At 49.0% G+C, this 21,377-nt stretch overlaps 1 protein-coding gene across 1 annotated transcript; it reads right to left on the reverse strand.

Annotated features, from left to right (window-relative positions):
- Positions 1 to 1,708: 1,708 nt before the first annotated feature.
- Positions 1,709 to 20,748, reverse strand: tm4sf21b (transmembrane 4 L six family member 21b). Its single transcript, XM_080181876.1, has 5 exons — positions 20,569 to 20,748; positions 9,822 to 9,887; positions 6,475 to 6,632; positions 5,248 to 5,449; positions 1,709 to 1,993 (listed from the first exon to the last, which is right to left on the reverse strand). The coding sequence occupies exons 1-5, from the start codon at positions 20,746 to 20,748 to the stop codon at positions 1,982 to 1,984; spliced, it is 618 nt and encodes a 205-aa protein (XP_080038002.1). The 3' UTR covers positions 1,709 to 1,981.
- Positions 20,749 to 21,377: the final 629 nt, after the last annotated feature.

Raw genomic sequence — 21,377 nt, forward strand, 5'->3', positions numbered from 1 at the left:
TTTTAATTGGTCAGGGTTTGAGGGGCTGTGGTGAATGGGTAGGAAAGTGGAGCTGAGTCCACGAAAAGGTCAGCCATGACCTTATTGAATGGCAAGGCAGGCTCGAGGGGCTGAATGGCCTACTCCTGCTCCTATATTCCTAGTCTCGTTACAACCAATGAAGCCCTAATTTCTGATGCGTAATAACTGATGTAATATAGCAAACAGTGCAGGCAATTACTACACAGTTTGATTTGTAGCGCCAATCACGATGGCACAGTGGGACCCGGTTCGATTCGCAGCTCGGGTCACTGTCTGTGTGGAGATTGCACATTCTCCCCGTGTCTGCGTGGGTTTCCTCTGGTTTCCTCCCACACTCCAAAGATGTGTGGGTTAGGGGGATTGGCCGTGCTAAATTACCCCTTAGTGTCCAAAGATGTGCAGGTTAGGTGGATTGGCCTTGCTAAATTGCCCCTTAGTATCCAAAGATGTGCAGGTTAGGTGGATTGGCCATGCTAAATTGCCCCTTAGTATCCAAAGATGTGCAGATTAGGTGGATTGGCCTTGCTAAATTACCCCTTAGTGTCCAAAAATGTGTGGGTTAGGGAGATTGGCCATGCTAAATTGCCCCTTAGTATCCAAAGATGTGTGGGTTAGGAGGATTGGCCATGCTAAATTGCCCCTTAGTATCCAAAGATGTGTAGGTTAGGTGGATTGGCCATGCTAAATTGCCCCTTAGTATCCAAAGATGTGTGGGTTAGGTGGATTGGCCATGCTAAATTGTCCCTTAGTGTCCAAAGATGTGTAGGTTAGGTGGATTGGCCATGCTAAATTGCCCCTTAGTATCCAAAGATATGTGGGTTAGGTGGATTGGCCATGCTAAATTGTCCCTTAGTGTCCAAAGATGTGCAGGTTAGGTGGATTGGCCATGCTAAATTGTCCCTTAGTGTCCAAAGATGTGTAGGTTAGGTGGATTGGCCATGCTAAATTGCCCCTTAGTGTCCAAAGATGTGCAGGTTAGGTGGATTGGCCATGCTAAATTGCCTCTTAGTGTCAGGGGTACGTGCTGGGGAAAAATGCATGGGGTTAGGGCCTGAGTGGGATTGTGATCGGTGCAGACTTGACGGACCGAATGGCCTCCTTCTACACTGTAGGGATTCTATGATTTTACTGACACACTCAATTAGTGCTGGCCCCGATTCCGTTTTATTTGTTAGCGTCACAAGTCGGCTCACATTAACACAGCAATGAAGTCGCTGTGAAAATCTCCCTGGTCGCCACACTCCGGCGCCTGTTCAGGTAACACTGAGGGAGAATTTTAGCACCTAACCAGCACATCTTTCGCACTGTGGGAGGAAACGGGAGCAAACCCACGCAGGAGAAAGTGCAGACTCCACACAGGCAGTGACCCGAGCCGGGAATCGAACCCGGGTCCCTGGCGCTGTGAGGCAGCGGTGCTAACCACCAAGCCACCGTGCCATCCCCTACTCTTGTCCTAGTTTTTACGTTCTTAGTCTCATTACAACTGAAGAAGGCCAAACTTCTGACGCGTAATAACTGATTTAATATCAGAGACAACCACAGACAATTTAGATACAGTTTGATTGGTCTGACTCACTCAATCAGTGCTGGCCCTGTTACGACAGCACTCGAGGCTAATGCGACGTATTCTGGGTCAAGGTTAACCTTTTGCACCAAACACGAAAACATGAAATAAAGTCACGCTGGAAAAATTTAACCCTTTGGCAAAGCATCGGGGTCCTGACTTTATTATTAACTGCTCAGACATCACAAGCAGTGTTTGTACAAATATGAATCACGGTACATTAAAACAGAAAGACAGAACTCATAAGGAGCTCGTGTTGCAGGGGATCAGAAACTGGCCACTTTGTGAAGCCATGTTTGAGGCAGAGATAAATTATCTTTCTCGCAAGACGATTTAACTTAAAGGCTTTTATCCGATGGGAGCCGGGTGCAATTCTTTCTTGATCCCTGGCTTGTGTTACACAGGGGCCTGTAAACACAGAAAAGAATCACAGAACGGTTACAGCAGGGAAGGAGGCAATTCAGCCTGTAGCGTCTGTGCCGGCTCGCCGCAGGAACGATTCGCCTCGTCCCACTCCCCGTTTCAGGTTGTTATCCCGTTCCCTGGATTTATCCTGCCTCCCGATCCCTGACGCTGACTGGATTAACCTCGGTGCCGACTTCTCATTGCCCACTCTGATTGGGCGTCGTCATGGAGGTTTCGTCATGTGACCTTCCGCTTCAGGCCTGCCATTGGCGCGTCTTCCGGGCACACTGCCTTCCCTCGGCCAATCGGAAAAGGAGCAAAACCCCTCTGTCATCCAATTAGACTCATCAGGACGGTTGGTGGCCACACCAAATAAAGTGTCCAAATCGCATGATGGGTGGGATTTTCCGGCCATTTCTTAAATAGCGGGTGTCGCTGGGCTGGTTCCAGCATTTATTGCCCATCCCTAGTTGCCCTTGGAGGGCAGTTGAGAGTCAACCACATTGGCTGTGGCTCTGGAGTCACATGTAGGCCAGACCGGGGTAAGGACGGCAGATTTCCTTCCCTAAAGGAACCAGATGGGTTTTTCCGACAATAGTAGATTCTTAATTCCCTTGCATTAATGACGTCTCTTCCAGATTTGCTCAGGAGGAGGCCATTCAGCCCCTTGAACCTGTTCCACCGTCCAATAATTTCCCTTAATCAAAGTCCATGTGGCTACCTTTGCAGCAATACCTCTGGCTGACAAACATCTGATGTGGAGGTGCTGGCGTTGGACTGGGGTAAACACAGTCAGAAGTCTCACAACACCAGGTTAAAGTCCAACAGGTTTATTTGGTAGCAAAAGCCACGAGCTTTCGGAGCACTGTTCCTTCATCAGGTGAGTGGGGAGTTCTGATCCCAAACAGGGCGTATAAAGGCAGTTTACAGAATACTGATTAGAATGTGAGTCTTTACAGCTAACCTGCTATTCAAGCCTTAAGGGTACAGACAATGTGAGTGGAGACAGGTTAAAGAGATGTGTATTGTGTCCAGACAGGACAGTAAGTGAGATGTTGCAAGCCCAGGCAAGTCATGGGGGTTACAGACAGTGTGACATGAACCCAAGGTCTCGGTTGAGGCTGTCCTCAACCCGAAGATCAGAGGCTGAATGCCTGTGACCTCTGATCTTTGGGTAAACGTTCTCCAAGGCGGCCTTCACGACACACGACAGCGCAGAGTCGCTGAGCAGAGACTGATAGCCAAGTTCCGCACACATGAGGATGGCCTCAGCCGAGACCTTGGGTTCATGTCACACTGTCTGTAACCCCCACGACTTGCCTGGGCTTGCAACATCTCACTCACTGTCCTGTCTGGGGGACGAGCTTTTGGGACGGAGGCGAGGGGAAATTTCCTCACCCAGAGGGTGGCGAATGTGTGGAATTCACTCCCACAGAAAGTAGTTGAGGCCAAATCGTTGTGTGATTTCAAGAAGAAATTAGATATCGCTCTTGGGGCTAAAGGGATTGAGGGATACTGGGGGGCGGGGAGGAATCAGGATATTGAATTTGACAATCAGCCATGATCGTAATGAGTGGCGGAGTAGGCTCGAAGGGAAGAATGGCCTACTCCTGCTTCTAGTTTCTATGAATCCTAGTGCTGGACCGCACCCCACCACACTGCACTCCCTCTGAGCGAAGGGGAGACGATGCCTTAGTGTTATTATCGCTAGACTGTTCATCCAGCAACTCAGCTCATGTTCTGGGTGTCCCGGGTTCGAATCCCGCCAATGCAGACGGTGGAATTTGAATTCAATAACAAAGAATCTGGAATTAAGAATCTCCTGATGACCGATTGTTGGAAAAACCCATCTGGCTCCTTGAGGGAAGGAAATCATAGAAACCCTCCAGTGCAGAAAGAGGTCCATCGGCCCATCGAGTCTGCACCGAACACAATCCTATCCCCATATCCCTACATATTATACCCACTAATCCCTCTAACCTACGCATCCCAGGACACTAAGGGGCAATTTTCTAGCACGGCCAATCAACCTAACCTGCACATCTTTGGACTGTGGGAGGAAACCGGAGCACCCAGAGGAAACCCACGCAGACACGAGGAGAATGTGCAAACTCCACACAAACAGTGACCTGAGCCGGGAATCGAACCCAGGACCCTGGAGCTGTGAAGCAGCAGTGCTGACCCACTGTGCTACCGTGCTGCCCCAAATCTGCCATCCTTACCCCGGTCTGGCCTATGCGTGAGTCCAGAGCCACAGCCAATGTGGTCGACTCTCAACTGCTTTCCAAGGGCAACTACGGATGGGCAATAAATGCTGGAACCAGCCCAGCGACGCCCAGGTCTCACAAATCAATAAAAATCCATGCCCAGGATTGAACACAGTAACAGAAAATGCTGGAGAGATCCAGCACACCTGACAAAGGGTCATCCAGACTTAAAACACTGGACGAAATTTTATCATCCCACCCGGCATCGGATTCGGGGTCCTCGGAAGGGAGTTTCCAATCCTGGGGCAAGTGCGGCCAGAATACACCGTCCATTGGCTCTACTGTCTCGCCGCAAATGTTGTCAGACCTACTGGGATTTTCCAGCATGTTCTGTTTTAGCATCCACAGGGACATCACAGTGGCACAGTGGGTTAGCACTGCTGCTTCACAGCTCCAGAGACCTGGGTTCGATTCCCGGCTCGGGGTCACTGTCTGTGTGGAGTTTGCACATTCTCCTCGTGTCTGCGTGGGTTTCCTCCGGGTGCTCCTGTTTCCTCCCACAGTCCAAAGGTGTGTGGGTTAGGTTGATTGGCCGTGCTAAAATTGCTCCTTAGTATCCTGAGATGTATACGTTAGAGGGATTAGTGGGTAAATACGTAGGGATATGGGGGTAGGGCCTGGGTGGGATTGTGGTCGGTGCAGACTTGGTGGGCCAAGTGTCCTCCTTCTGTACCGAGTGTAGCTTTTATCTGAGTGTTGAACATAGTGACTGGGATTTTGCTGGCGTGTCCACTCCGATTCCGGAGGCAAGCGAGGCTGGGAGAACGGCATTCTCTGTTGGCCTCGGGCGGGATTGTACGGACTCTGGACCAGTAAAATTCGACCCAGTAACTCCAGTTCGGGTCTAACTAATCTATCAATGTCTCGTGCCCTCTGGTCTGTTGGAGAGGCTGAGGTGGATCAATCCAGTGTGATGGAGGCAGAGGGAGTGACCCACCGCGCCAGTCACCAGTCAAGGCTGAAACGCCAATGTTAAGACCGAGGACTCACCGCTCTCCTTTTCCCACAGGTTCCGCACAGACACCCAAAGAGGCCGTTGACCATCTGAACCAGACACAGAAACAGCTCGATGACACTGAATCCTATCAGCATGAAGAAGAGAACCACGTTGAAGAGGACCACGTCCACAGGCTTCTTGCACAGGTCCCAGGTTGTGGAATCAAAGAGGTAATGATCCTCGCTGTGGGAGAAACTAAACATGGAGTTAATCTCACGGGGTGCTTCCTTGTAGGTTTCATGGAAAGATAAAGCAAGCAACAGGAGCGCGATATAGACATTATCTGGTTGGCACCGCTGCCCCACAGCATCGGGGACCCGGGTTCAATTCCGTCCTCAGGTCACTGTCTGTGCGGAGTCTGCATGTTCCCCCCAGTGTCTGCGTGGGTTTCCTCCGGGTGCTCCGGTTTCCTCCCACAGTCCAAAGGGACAATTTATCATGGCCAATCCACCTAACCTGCACATGGTCTAAAGATGTTTAGTTTAGGAGGGTTGGCACACTAAATTGTCCCTTAGTGTCCAAAGATGTGCAGGTTAGGTGGATTGGCCATGCTAAATTGCCCCTTAGTGTCCAAAGGTGTGCAGGTTAGGTGGATTGGCCATGCTAAATTGCCCCTTAGTGTCCAAAGATGTGCGGGTTAGGTGGATTGGCCATGATAAATTGACCCTTAGTGTCAGGGAGGACTAGTTGGGGTAAATGCATGGGGTTACGGGGATAGAAGTTGGGTGGGAATGTGGTCAGTGCAGACTTGATGGGCCGAATGGCCTCTTTCTGCAGTGTAGGATTCTAGGATTCTCCTGCCAAATGTGCAGACGATACTAAAATAGGTGGGATTGTAAGTTGTAATGAGGAACCAAGAATGGGTGTGGGTAAGTTGGGCGAGTGGGCCAAAATGTGGCAGATGGAAATTAGTGTGCACAAGTGCGAGGTTATCCATTTCAGTTGGACGAATAAAAAGGCAACTTCTTATCTAAATGGAGAGAGACTTTGGGATGCTTTGGTGCAGAGGGATCTGGGTATCCTCATGCTATGATGGTCTGTGATGACCTGAGGAGCACTACTGTCCCAGACTGGGAACTGTACATACAACCTTGTGACTGTGTTGTCACCAACTCATGTGCTATGCTGAGTACAGGCGATAGGGAGGGAGTGTCAGGCTGGAGTCTCGAGTTCCCCGATTCGATAATGGTGAGATGTACCCGTCTGCGAGTCTTACTTACTTCAGCTTCGGATCTTCCAAGTCGGAGGAGAAAGGCCTTGACCAATTTCCTGTTCCAGTTTCGCACATTGGACCATTTGCCAAGCCCAGTGACGAGGTGATCAGGCAGTATGCTGCACCCACAACTCCCAGAATGGAAAAGAATATGGACAGGAACATCTGAAAGATGGATACAGTGAGTAGAAAGTACAGTACAGAGACTAAGCCACGCACACACATTGTGAAGAAACATACCTCATTTTGTCCTCATCTTATTTTGCATCAGTGTTTACAGAAGCTATGTTTGTTTTCGATATAGATTCATAAAATCCCTACAGTGCAGAAGGGGGCCATTCTGCCCATCGAGCATGCACTGGCCACAATCCCACCCAATCCCGCAACCCCACATATTTACCCTGCTAATCCCCCGGGGGCAATTTAGCATGGCCAATCCCCCTAACCTGCACATCTTTAGGCACTAAGGGACAATTTAGCATGGCCAATCCACCTAACCTACACATCTTTGGACACTAAGGGGCAATTTAGCATGGGCAATCCACCTAATCCGCAGGCTTTTGGTCACTAAAGGTCAATTTAGCATGGCCAATCTGCCTAACCTGAACATCTTTGGACACTAAGGGGGCAATTTAGCATGGCCAATCCATCCAACCTGCACATCTTTGGACACTAAGGGACAATTTAGCATGGCCAATCCGATGGCCAATTTAGCATGGCCAATCGCCTGCTCCGATTCCCATGGAGGCTGGGACTGTAAAATTCCGACCTTAAGCTACAGTTTTTAATTAATAGATTTTCCAATCATAGTTGGATAATAGTTCGCAATAAGATTGTTATAATTGTATTTCTGTTTTCGAGTTATCTTGTTAAAATTCATATCGAAGGTAATAAATTGATTGGAATTGTTGAGTGCACCCTACGAATCTCGGTTGAAAGGTTTATCCCTCTGGATGACTTGAACTTCATGGGGGGAGATCTTCTGCATCCCCCCCCCCACCGTCCCACACCCCATGGCATGTTTCACAGCGGGGGCTGGTGGTCCGATGTTAGCCGACATTGGGAGCTTCTGGTTCCGCTGCTGTCAGTGGGATTTTCCCATTGATGCCACCCCCCCCACCACCGGGAATCCCGCACCGGGAGTTCACCACTGGGAAACAAAGCCGGTGTGAACGGATGGACGATCTCCTTCTGTTTCCTACCTCTGTGTTATTGCTGAGAAAAGGGGATGTGCCATTAAAGCTTTCTGTCTTGCGCTCATCAGGACAGACGCAAGAATACCAAATTTCAAAGCTGTGCGAGGAAAGGGGGCGGGGACTGATTGGTTGGTAAGTTGGTCGAGATGTTGCCATGGCGAATGTGCCAAGTATCCCCCATACTTTTGTTTATTCAGAAAAAAATACAATGCCCAAACTTATTAGTTTCACCTACAGAGGGCAGATCTCCGAATATGAATATATATTCTTCTGGCAAGTACAAATTCGGTACATTGTGAGAAGGTAATCTTAAATTGGTTGTGATGTGGAGATGCCAGCGTTGGACTTGGGGTGGGCACAGTAAGACGTCTCACAACACCAGGTTAAAGCCCAATGGGTTTATTTGGTAGCTCGAGCTTTCGGAGCGCTGCTCCTTCATCAGGCGAGTGGATTGGTGCATAATTCTGACTACCTTGCAAGCAATTGAGCAACCAATGACATTACAATTGTGTAAATTCATTGTGTAATTCTTAGCACTTTGCACTTTGTACTAATTTATATTAGTCTCTAAATAAACTCCGATAAATTTACTATCTGAATTATAGATCATTCAAACCATAATGATTTAGTTGATAAAGTTACCTTATTCGCTAATATTTTATTAGGCTTTTGACCCAGGTTGAAGGTCCACTTCATATTCAGGACTCGGTCAATTTTAAACAACACTCGAAAAGGAACATAATGTGGGGTCACAGGTGGACAGAGTGGTGAAGAAGGCATTGGGCACGCTTGGTTTCATCGGTCAGAACATTGAATACAGGAGTTGGGATGTCTTGTTGAAGTTGTACAAGACATTGGTAAGGTCATACTTGGAGTACTGTCTACAGTTCTGGTCACCCTATTGTAGAAAGGATATTATTAAACTAGAAAGAGTGCAGAAAAGATTTACTAGGATGCTACCGGGATTTGATGGATTGAGTTATAAGGAGAGGCTGGATAGACTGGGACTTTTTTCTCTGGAGTGTAGGAGGCTGAGGGGTGATCTTATAGAGGTCTATAAAATAATGAGGGGCACAGATCAGCGAGATAGTCAATATCTTTTCCCAAAGGTAGGGGAGTCTAAAACTAGAGGGTATAGGTTTAAGGGGAGAGATAGAAAAGTGTGCAGCGGGGCAATTTTTTTCACTCAGAGGGTGGTGAGTGTCTGGAACGAGCTGCCAGAGGCAGTAGTAGAGGCGGGTACAATTTTTAAAAAGCATTTATATAGTTACATGGGTACGATGGGTATAGAGGGATATGGGCCAAACGCGGGCAATTCAGATTAGCTTAGGGGTTCAAAAAAAAGGGTGGCAGGGACAAGTTGGGCCGAAGAGCCTGTTTCCGTGCTGTAAACCTCTATAACTCTATAACTTTATATTTTTATATGGTTGTTGGGTGGAGGGCGGGGCAGACCATGCAAAGGAGCATTGACCTCGGATGGAGTTTTCCGGCCTTGAGGAGAGTGCGGCTAGAAAATCCCACCCTAAGTTTTATTTATTAGTGTCACAAGTAGGCTTACATTAACACTGCAATGAAGTTACTGTGAAAATCCCCACTCTCCGGTGCCTGTTCGGATAACACTGAGGGAGAATTTAGCACCTAACCAGCGCATCTTTCGGACTGTGGGAGGGAAACCGGAGCACCCGGAGGAAACCCACGCAGACACGGGGAGAACGTGCAGACTCCAGACAGACAGTGACCCAAGCTGGGAATCGAACCCTTGTCCCTGGCGCTGTGAGACAGCGGTGCTAACCCACTGTGCCACCATGCCACCCAACAAATGTTTCTTCAGAAGGAACCCTTCGAAATGCAGCTAATTAAACAACAAAAGTTACTCCAACTTATAAATCAAAGATAGGGTTTAATAAAAAAACATCATTACTCCAAACTTGGGGTCCTCGTCCTAGGCCACTCCAAGCTCCCCACAATTCTACATAGTTCTTCATTTATAGCGAATCAGTTGGTCAGCTGACTATTACATCACGCTGTGATTGGTTCCATGTTTTACCATGTCAGCTGACCCTGACACCTTGTTCTCATTGGCCACATTACATCCAATGCAAATTGGTCACTGGTTACGTTCCAACAACAGAGAGAATCCAGAACCTCAGCCACTCACCCCGCATCTGTTTGCACAGCACCCTCCATTTCCAGTGGCGTGGATGTGGATCGCCGGGAACAGAACCTGTCAGAAGAGGAGGTTTGAGAAAAGACAATTAGAACATGCGAGTTTGAGGAGGCAATGTCTGAAGAATCGCAGAAGGACCTCGTCATAATCTGTAGAGCCTTTCCCGTCCTGTCTTGAACATTGCCAAAAGGGACATGCTGTTGAAGCTTTTCACCTCGCACTCATCAGGACAAACACAAGAGTATCAAATTTCAAATGATCGCGACGATCCATGCTGCAGGAGGGAACAGGTGCTGATTGGCTGGAAAGTCGATTCTGATTGGCTGAGATTTTGCCATGGAGGAAGCAGCAGGGGAGGGGAAACGGGAGCGGGGGGGGGGAGAGGGCGGGACATGGGTTCCCCAAGCTCCTGGGTAATTCAACAAAGGGGCACAGTTTGAATAAATTCCTTTTGTTTGCAAAAGGAAGTCCACAGAATTCTGAGAGGCAGAGACAAGGTGGAGAGTCAGAGGCTTTTCCCCAGGGTGAAGGGTCAAGTACAATAGGGCACAGGTTTAAGGTGACAGAGGGTAAGTTCAGGGGAGACCTGTGGGGAAAGTTGTGTAGGTTAGGTGGATTGGCCATGCTAAATTGTCCCTTAGTGTCCAAAGATGTGCAGGTTAGGTGGATTGGCCATGCTAAATTGTCCCTTAGTGTCCAAAGATGTGCAGGTTAGGGGGATTGGCCATGCTAAATTGTCCCTTAGTGTCCAAAGATGTGCAGGTTAGGGGGATTGGCCATGCTAAATTGCCCTTTCGCGTCAAAGGAATGAGTAGAGCAAATGTGTGGGTTGCCTTGGAACACATGTGGCATGGTTGTTAGCACTGTTGCCTCACAGAATCTATCAGATCCCCTCTCACTCTTCTAAACTCCAGTGAATACAATCCTAACTGACTTAGTCTCTCCTCATATGACAGACCTGCCATCCCAGGAATCCTCCAGGTGTGGCCTCACCAACACCTGTACAGTTGCAGCAAAACATCCCTATCCCTGCACTCAAATCCTCTTGTCAAGAAGTTTAGGTTTATTTATTAGTGTCACAAGTAGGCTTACATTAACACTGCAATAAAGTTACTGTGAAAAATCTCCTAGTCGCCACACTCCAGCGCCTGTTTGGGGTAACACTGAGGGAGAATTTAGCACGGCCAATTCACCCTAACCAGCACGTCTTTCGGACTGTGGAAGAAAACCAGAGCATCCGGAGGAAACCCACGCAGACATGGGGAGAACGTGTATACTCCGCACAGACAGTGACCTCAAGCCGGGAATCGAACCCAGGTCCCTGGTGCCGTGAGGCAGCAATGCTAACCACTGTGCCACTATGCGAGCCATCAAGCTCAACATACTATTTGCCTTCTTTACTGCCTGCTGTACCTTTCAGCAACAGATGGACGAGGACACCAAGGTCTCGGTGAGCATCTACCTCTTTCAATTTACACCCAGTCAAATAATTATAGACTCATAGAAGCCCTACAGTTCAGAAGGAGACCATTCAGCCCATCAAGTCTTTACTGACCACATCCCCACCCAAGTCCTATTCTCATAACCCACACATTTGCTCTACTCATTCCTTTGACGCAAAGGGGCAATTTAGCATGGCCAATCCACCTAACCTACACATCTTTGGACACTAAGGGGCAATTTAGCATGGCCAATCCACCTAACCTCCATATCTTTGGACACCAAGGGGCAATTTAGCATGGCCAATCCACCTAACCTCCATATCTTTGGACACTAAGGGGCAATTTAGCATGGCTAATCCATCTAACCTCCACATCTTTGGACACTAAGGGACAATTTAGCATGGCCAATCCACCTAACCTGCACATCTTCGGACACTAAGGGACAATTTAGCATGGCCATTCCACCTAACCTGCACATCTTTAGACACTAAGGGACAATTTATCATGGCCAATCCACCTAACCTGCACATCTTTGGACACTAAGGGGCAATTTAGCATGGCCAATCCACCTAACCTGCACATCTTTGGACACTAAGGGCAATTTAGCACAGCCAATTCACCCTAACCTGCACATCTTCGGACACTAAGGGGCAATTTACCATGGCCAATCCACCTAACCTGCGCATCTTTGGACACTAAGGGGCAATTTACCATGGCCAATCCACCTAACCTGCGCATCTTTGGACACTAAGGGACAATTTAGCATGGCCAATCCACCTAACCTGCACATCTTTGGACACTAAGGGACAATTTAGCACGGCCAATCCACCCTAACCTACACATCTTTGGACACTAAGGGACAATTTAGCACGGCCAATCCACCCTAACCCGCACATCTTTGGACTGTGGGAAGAAACCGGAGCACCCGGAGGAAACCCAAGCGGACACAGGGAGAATGTGCAGCCTCCACACAGACAGTGACCACTGCCGGGGATCGAACCTGGGTCCTTGATGCTGTGCTAACCACTGTGCCACCATGCCACCCTAATAATAGTAATAGTCTGTCTTTTTATTAACTGCCCTGAGAATTGTGAATCGTTGCAAATTCCGATTTGTCGGAATATTCCCCTCTTCCTGGGGGAAAATCCCAGTGGAGTAAGAGGAAACTATGATAAGAAACACATTTATTTATTATGGGCTTGCTCAGGTCAAACCTGCATACCAGTTGCTGTTAATGACTGACTAGTTTGCTTTCGAGATAAGATTACAATCTTTTAACTCAAACAAATTACAAAAACTTGCTTGTCAAAACCAGTCGCTGGACCAATGGTTTCGGAAACTTTTTTTCCCGAGCGGTGTCATGGAGTGTTGCATAACTCCATCAGGTATAGGAGAAGAATTAGGCCATTCAACCCATCGAGTTCGCTCCACCATTCGATCGTGGCTGATACGCTCCTCATCCCCATTTTCCTGCCTTCTCCCCCATAACCCTTCAACCCACTAACCAATTAAAAATCTGTCTAACTCCTCCTTAAATTTAGCCGGCATCCTCCGCACTTTGGGGGAGCAGATTCATAACGCATTGGGAGTAGTTTCTCCTTAACTCTGTTTTAAATTTACTGCCCCGTGTCCTCAGACTGTGACCTCTCGTCCTAGAATGCCCCCACCAGAGGAAGCACCCGCTCCATGTCTACTTTCTCCGTACCTTTCATCATCTTGTGTCCCTCAATCTGATCTGCCCTCATTTTTCTAAATTCCAGAGAGAGTATCGGCCTCAACTGTTCAATCTCTCTTCGTACAACAAACCCCTCATCCCTGGAATCAATAATGTGAACCTCCTCTGAACCGCCTCCAATATAGTGGGGCAGCAAGGAGGCCATTCAGCCCATCAAAGCTGCGCTGCCCATTTGAAAGACCTAAACAATGGATTCCACTCCTCCTGTCTCTTTCCCTGAGCAATCCTTCCCTTTCAATTATTTAATCATTTCCCCCCCGCTGCACCCCGTCATCCTTTCAGGCAGTGCCTTCCAGATCACAACAATCCACCTGACCTACACATCTTTGGACTGTAGGAGAAAACCAGAGCACCTGGAGGAAACCTACACAGACACAGGGGAGAACGTGCAGACTCGCTCAGACAATGACCCAAGCCGATAATCGGGTGAGGCAGCAGTGCCAACCACTGTGCCTAAAATCCCATAATAATGGGTGTCATACTTCCAGCACTGTACCCCGGGGTCTACATTTGATTTGATTTATTATTGTCGCATGTATCGGATCACAGTGAAAAGTATTGTTACTTGCGTGCTATACAAAGCATACCATTCATAGAGTACATAGGGAAGAAGGATTTGATTTGACTTATTATTGTCACATGTATTGGGATACAGTGAAAAGTATTGTTTCTTGCCTGCTATACCGACAAAGCATACCGTTCATAGAATACATAGAGGAGAAGGATTTGGTTTGATTTGTTATTGTCACATGTATTGGGATACAGTGAAAAGTATTGTTTCTTGCCTGCTATACCGACAAAGCATACCGTTCATAGAATACATAGAGGAGAAGGATTTGGTTTGATTTGTTATTGTCACATGTATTGGGATACAGTGAAAAGTATTGTTTCTTGCACGCTATACAGATAAAGCATACCATTCATAGAGTACATAGGGGAGTAGGAAAGGAGAGGGTGCAGAATGTAGTGTTGCACCAGAGCTAGGGTGTAGAGAAAGATCAACTTAATATAGGGTAGGTCCATTCAGAAGTCTGACAGCAGCAGGGAAGAAGCTGTTCTTGAGTCGGTTGATACGTGACCTCAGACTTTTGTATCTTTTTTCCCGACGGAAGAAGGTGGAAGAGAGAATGTCCGGGGTGTCTGGGGGTCCTTGATTATGCCGGCTGCTTTTCCCGAGGCAGCGGGAAGTGTAGACGGAGTCGGTGGATGGGAGGCTGGTTTGTGTGACGGACCGGGATGCGTTCACCACCCCTGTGGTCTGCGCTGCCCATTCCTCGCTATCTCTGGAAAACACCCAGCAGCTCACTCGAATCGCGCAACAGTATTGGCGCCCATTGCCGCGGCTCAGCTTAAACTGCAAGAGGTGCCGACAGTACAAGGTGAGGCTTCTGCCTGTCTGACCTCCGTCGGCACCCAGAGCGGGCATCTGGAGTGGCTCCCACGCTGGTGGGAAGAGGTGGGCAGAGCCTTTCCTCTGCTGATACAGTGGACCACCTGAGTGGGAACAAATCAAACCACTAACCAGGATGCTGCCTGGATTAGAGGGCGTGAGGGCAGGCTGCACAAACTAGGATTGTTCCCCCTGGAGCTGGGGAAGCTGAGGGGAGACCCGACAGAAGTCTATGAAATGATGAGAGGCGTAGGAAGGGTTGACAGTCAGAAGGGGTGATGCCCCCAGCCGGATCCGGTAATATTAGCCGGGAGAATCGCGTGTCAGCTGATCCGTGGGATTCCCGACGGTGCGCGTCCCCGAGCGCCGGATGTCCACCGCAGGTCGGGACCACGCAGAAACCAGCCGGAAGACCAGGTCAGGGCCTGGGATTGAATTCTCCAGGCTCGCTCGCGTCTCCCATCCCCCCCAGGAGTACTTCATTCCGGCGGGGACCCTCAGAGTAGCTTCCCGCGTTGGGGGAACTAGCGGGAGACCCCACTGGAGTGAGGGGCGGGGGTTCGGGTGGCTGGGGAGTGGCGCCACCTGGGCAAGAGCGCCCTGGCAGTGCCAGCCTGTGCCCCTGGCACTGCCCAAGGGGCAAAGTGGCCATGTCCAAGGGGGGGGGCATCTTGGCACTGCCCACCGGTCATGGAGCAGCGCCAAGAGGGCAGGGCCTGAGGGCAGGGCTTAGGGATGATTGGTGGGGGGGGGTTCTGATGCCACTCTGCCGTCGAGATCATTCAGAGCTGGAGAGAGGCCAGTGATCAGGGCGGGCTGGGGTGGGGTGGGGGGGAGGGGAGGGGGGATTCGGTGATGGCTGGCCCGGGAATTGTTGTGTGGGCCACAATCGACCATCGGGGGGGCGGGGGAGGGGGCGACTGTGGGTGGGAAAGGGGCAGCACTGTGGGGGTCCCAGGCTGGCTAGCGATTGAGCTGGCCAGCAAACGGGGAGTCTGACAGATTTGGGACCAGAGTTTCGGATCTGTTGGACTCCACTGCGAGTAGGCCCCGTCGCCCTGGGTTTTTAATGAGATTCAGGCCTGAAACTGCACTGAGGAAACAGTCGTCATCTGGAACAGTCTCTTCCCAGAGTTGAAATGTCTAATATTAGGGGGCACGCACTTAAGGTGAGAGGGGGGAACTTCAAAGGGGATGTGAGGGACAAGTTTTTTTTTTACAGGGAGAGTCTGGAGCCCGGTGCCAGGGGTGGTGGTGGTGGAGGCAGATAAGATAGGGACATTTAAGGGGCTTTTAGATAGAATAGAATCCCGACAGTGCAGAAGGAGGCCATTCGGCCCATCGGGTCTGCACCGACCATAATCCCACCCCGCCCCTCTCCCCGTAACCCCACATATTTACCCTGCTAGTCCTCTGACACTCAGGTCAACTTAGCACGGCCAATCCACCTAACCCGCACCTCACTGGGAGGAAACCGGAGCAACTGGACGAAACCCAGGCAGACACGGGGAGAACGTGCAGACTCCGCACAGACAGCGACCCAAGCTGGGAATCGAACCCGGGGTCCCTGGCGCTGTGAGGCAGCGGTGCTAACCACCGTGCCACCGTGTTGCCCTCTTGTGCCACCAAGGAATAGAGGGGTATGGACCAAGGGCAGACAGAGGGATTAGTTTAAATTGGCGTCATGACAACATTGTGGGCCAAAGGGCCTGTACTGTTCTATCTTCTATCTATCTGAGGATAAGTTGATTCAAAGTCATTCTTTGCTGTTTCCATTGGGTTGACTGATGTATAGATAGGGTGAGCAGTTGGAAGCCTTTTCCCCAGGGCAGAATGACAAGGGGCAAGGTTCAGTGAAGGTGTGCGGGGGAATGAGGCAGATACGTTAGCCACATTTATCCGGATAGACACATGAACAGACGGAGAATAGAGGGATATAAAGGGTTGGGCCAGACAGGATGAGCACAGACTTGGGGGGCCCGTTCCTGCGCTGCATTGTTCTTGGTTTCATAGAGTTTCCAGTTGGTTAATAAGCCAACTTTGTTTCTCAAGACTATGCGGTTTAGCTAACAACGGAGAGAGAGAGAAAGCAAAGAGGCTGTTTGTTCTAGGCTGAGTAATTGCCACCAGAGGGCTGTGTACTCACTGGCTAATGGTTAGTCATGGGTCCTTAGATCCATATAATCCTGGCCAGTTACATCTGGAGGCCAATGCCCGCAGTCTTACACCACCCGCACTGTCTATTCAGCCTTGCGCAAAGTACCTGGAGAGTGTGAGCGTAAGATCAGCAGAAAGCAAGGCAGGAATCGACCGCGTTCCCGCTTCAAACTCGCACCGCCCTGCAATGAGGTCAGGGCAGCGCTGGTCTGATGTCCAACACTCCAGGGTTGTCCCAGAGTCCCCAGGAATTAGTTTCTAATGTTTAAGTTTCATTTACTAGTCTCACAAATAAGCTGACATTGACATTGCAATGAAGTTACTGTGAAAATCCCTCTTCCGTATCTGTTTGGGAAGCACTGAGGGGAGAATCTAGCACGGCCGATGCACCCTAACCAGCACGCCTTCAGACTGTGCGAGGAAACTGGAGCACCCGGAGGAAACCCACGCAGACACAGGGAGACTCTACACAGACAGTGACCCAAACCCGGGACCGAACCCAGGTCTCTGGCGCTGTGAGGCAGCAGAGCTAACACTGTGCCACTGTGCCACCCACACTAATTAAATTAAGGATGAATCAATTGGATGCTATTTTGATGCAACTTTCAGGGAGTTGGAGTTAGACTTAGACCAAAGGTAGTTTTCTAAAGGATAGGAATGCGTTAAGGACAGCACGGTGGCACAGTGGTTAGCCCTGCTGCCTCACAGCGCCAGGGACCTGGGTTCAAACCTGCCTCAGGCCACTGTCTGTGTGGAGTCGGCATGTTCTCCGTGTGTCTGCGTGGGCTTCCTCCGGGTGCTCTGGTTTCCTGCCACAGTCCAAAGATGTGCAGGTTAGGGAATTGGCTATGCTAAATTGCCCCTTAGTGTCATGGGAATTAGTCAGGTAAATACATGGGTCTACGGGATAGGGCCTGGGTGGGATTGTTGTTGGTACAGACTTGATGGGCCGAATAGCCTCCTTCTGCACTGTAGGGATTGTATGGATTCCGAGTGTTTATTGGAGACAAGAAACGAAAAGGCAATTTGACCAAGAGGAGCAGAGGGTTGGTGACAAGGAGGGTTGTTGTGATGGAATCTACAGGAATACATCCAACCAGAGTTGCCAACTGTAAATCTGTTTCTGGCCTTAACTCCATTTTCCTGTCTGCCTCCCTGTAACCCTTACAGATGAAAGAAATCTGTCTATCTCAGCCTTGAATATATTTAAGAATGTGGAGACGCCGGCGTTGGACTGGGGTAAACACTGAGAAGTCTCACAACGCCAGGTTAAAGTCCATCAGGTTTATTTGGTAGTGAACCCACGAGCTTCTGGAGCTCTGCTCCTTCATCAGGTGAGTGGGAATTCTGTTCACAAGCAGGGCATATAAAGACACAAACTCAATTTACAAAATAATGGTTGGAATGGGAGTCTTTACAGCTAATCAAGTCTTAAAGGTACAGACAATGTGAGTGGAGAGAGCATTAAGCACAGGTTAAAGAGATGTGTATTGTCTGCAGACAGGACAGTTAGTGAGATTTTGCAAGTCCAGGCAAGCCATGGGAGTTACAGATAGTGTGACATGAACCCAAGATCCCGGTTGAGGCCGTCCTCATGTGTGCGGAACTTGGCTTGGTTATACCATTGTCCGCAGCAAACCACCCAGCCATCAGAAGAACAGTAACCACGACACCACACAACCCTGCCACAGCAACCTCTGCAAGACATGCCGGATCATCGACAGGGGTGCCATCATCTCATGTGAGAACACCATCCACCAGGTACACGATACATAATCTTGCAACTTGGCCAACGTCGTCTACTGATACGCTGCAGGAAAGGATGTCCCCCTGAGGCATGGTACATTGGGGAGACCATGCAGGCGCTACGACAATGGATGAATGAACATCGCTCGACAATCACCAGGCAAGACTGTTCCCTTCCTGTTAGGGAACACTTCAGTGGTCACGGGCATTCGGCCTCTGATCTTCGGGTAAACGTTCTCCAAGGCGGGCTTCACGATATACAACAGCGCAGAGTCGCTGAGCAGAGACTGATAGCCAAGTTCCGCACACATGAGGACGGCCTCAACCGAGACCTTGGGTTCATGTCACACCATCTGTAACCCCCATGACTTGCCTGGACTTGCAAAATCTCACTTACTCTCCTGTCTGGAGACAGTACATGTCTCTCTAACCTATGCTTAATGCTATCTCCACCCACACTGTGTACCTTTAAGACTTGATTAGCTGTAAAGACTCGCATCCTAATCAGTATTCTGTAAACATATAAGATGATTAGGGGTTTAGATAGGGTGGATGGTGATAGCCTGTTTCCTCGGATGGAGAAATCTAGCACGAGGGGGCATGGCTTTAAATTAAGGGGGGGTAGTTATAGGACGGATGTCAGGGGCAGGTTCTTTACCCAGAGGGTGGTGAGGGACTGGAATGCCCTGCCTTGTTGCAGTTGTAAATGCGCCTAGTTTGGGGGCGTTTAAGAGATTGGTGGATAGGTTTATGGACGAAAAGGGATTGGTTTAGATTAGTGGGTCAATGTATTTTTTTAAAAATAAGACTGGTCGGCGCAACATTGTGGGCCGAAGGGCCTGTTCCGCGCTGTAATGTTCTATGTTCTATGTTCTAAACTGAGTGTGTGCCTTTATATGCCCTGTTTATGATCAGAACTCCCCACTTAGCTGACAAAGGGGCAAAGCCCCGAAAGCTAGTGGCTTTTGCTCCCAAATAAACTTGTTGAACTTTATCCTAGTGTTGTGAGACTTCTTACTGTGTTTTAAGACCCAGCCTCCAAACACAAACAATTCTCCAAAAACAAAACCCTCCTCTTCTTTTGTCTTAGTTGTAAACCCTTTATTTTGAAATTGTGTCCCTTAGCTCCTGATTCCACCCCCTCCCCCCTGAGGGGGTAACACCCACTCAGCACCCAACCTGTCAAAGGCCCCTCAGAAATAATACTTTTCACTGTATCTCAATATATGCAACAAGAATAAATCAAATCCTCCTCCCCTATGTACTCTATGAACAGTATGCTTTGTCTGTATAGTGCACAAGAAACAATACTTTTCACTGTATCCCAATACATGCGACAAGAATAAATCAAGTCCTTCTAAGAACATAAGAACATAAGAAATAGGAGCAGGAGTAGGCCATCTAGCCCTTCGAGCCTGCCCCACCATTCAATAAGATCATGGCTGATCTGTCATGGCTCAGTTCCACATTCCCGCCCTCTCCCCATAACCCTTAATCCCCTCGCTTATCAAAAACCCATCAACCCGCGTCTTAAAAATATTTAGCGAGGCAGCCTCCACCACTTCAATGGGCAGAGAATTCCAGAGATTCACCACCCTTTGAGTGAAGAAGTTCTTCCTCAACTCCGTTCTAAACCGCCCCCCCTTTATCTTGAGGCTGTGCCCTCTAGTCCTACTGTCCTTTCTGAGCGGGAAGAGTCTCTCCACCTCTATCCTATCCATCCCATTCATCATCTTATACGTCTCAATGAGATCTCCCCTCATTCTTCTAAACTCTAACGAGTACAAGCCTAGTTTATTCAGCCTCTCCTCATAGCTCAACCCCTTCAACTCTGGCATCAGCCTAGTAAACCTCCTCTGCACTCCCTCCAAGGCCAAAATGTACTCTATGAACGGTATGCTTTGTCTGTATAGCGCACAAGAAACAATACTTTTCACTGTATCCCAGTACATGCGACAAGAATAAATCAAATCCTTCTCCCCTATGTACTCTATGAACAGTATGCTTTGTCTGTATAGCGTGCAAGAAACAATACTTTTCACTGTATCCCAATACATGTGACAATAATAAATCAAATCAAATCCTTCTCCCCTATGTACTCTATGAACAGTATGCTTTGTCCATATAGTGCGCAAGAAACAATACTTTTCACTGTATCCCAATACATGTGACAACAATAAATCAAATCAAGAATCACATTTACTGACTCTAAGGTTACAGACAAAATCATCATTCGAAAAGGGAGTGGGTGAGGTAGGAAATGCTCACCGCAATACCACCTCCGAGAATCCCCCCCAGATACAAGATCTCCGGCGTCAATTTGTCTGTGTCCTGGACATACTCCACTTCAAAGTTGGGGAACAACAGCAGGATGTTGGCGATGATGCAGAAGAGGGCAAGGGGGTACAAAGAGGTGCCAATACACTTGGCACACTTTCCTGTGCACATTCTCCGGAGCTAACAGGGACAGACTCGACAGTGGCCCCACACGGAATCAGCCAGGTTTTATACAGCACTTCAGAGAGGAACTCTCGATAAGGCTCATCACGACAACTTCTGTCAATAAGTAAGCAGGTTTGCCCAATGAACGGACTTGAATTTCTCTCTCTCTCTCTCTCTCTGGTTTTATCTCTGTTTGCCTTGCTTTACACATCCTCCAATGCAGAGAGGGGAAGTGAGTCGATGGGGAACAAGGAAGCATTCAAGGGAGCAAAGGCCGGGGTGCTAAAAGCCTTGAACTGCAGAGCTCAGCAATTGATTCTTTTGGTCCGAGATGATTTGCATGCTAATAAAAATGAGCTCATGGAACGGCGAGCGACATGGTGGCACAGTGGGTTAGCGCTGCTGCCTCACAGCACCAGGGGCCAGGGTTCGATTCCTGGCTTGAGTCACTATCTGTGAGGAGTCTGCACATTCTCATCCCCGTGTCTGCTTGGGTTTCCTCTGGGTGCTCCGGTTTCTTCCCACAGATGTGTGGGATAGGAGGATTAGCCATGCTAAATTGTCCCTAAGTGCCAAACATGTGCAGGTTAGGTGGATTGGCCATGCTAAATTGCCCCTTAGTGTCCAAAGATGTG

Source organism: Carcharhinus amblyrhynchos, unplaced genomic scaffold, assembly GCF_965287045.1.
Source record: "Carcharhinus amblyrhynchos unplaced genomic scaffold, sCarAmb.v2.hapA scaffold_43, whole genome shotgun sequence".
NCBI classification, from domain to species: domain Eukaryota; kingdom Metazoa; phylum Chordata; class Chondrichthyes; order Carcharhiniformes; family Carcharhinidae; genus Carcharhinus; species Carcharhinus amblyrhynchos.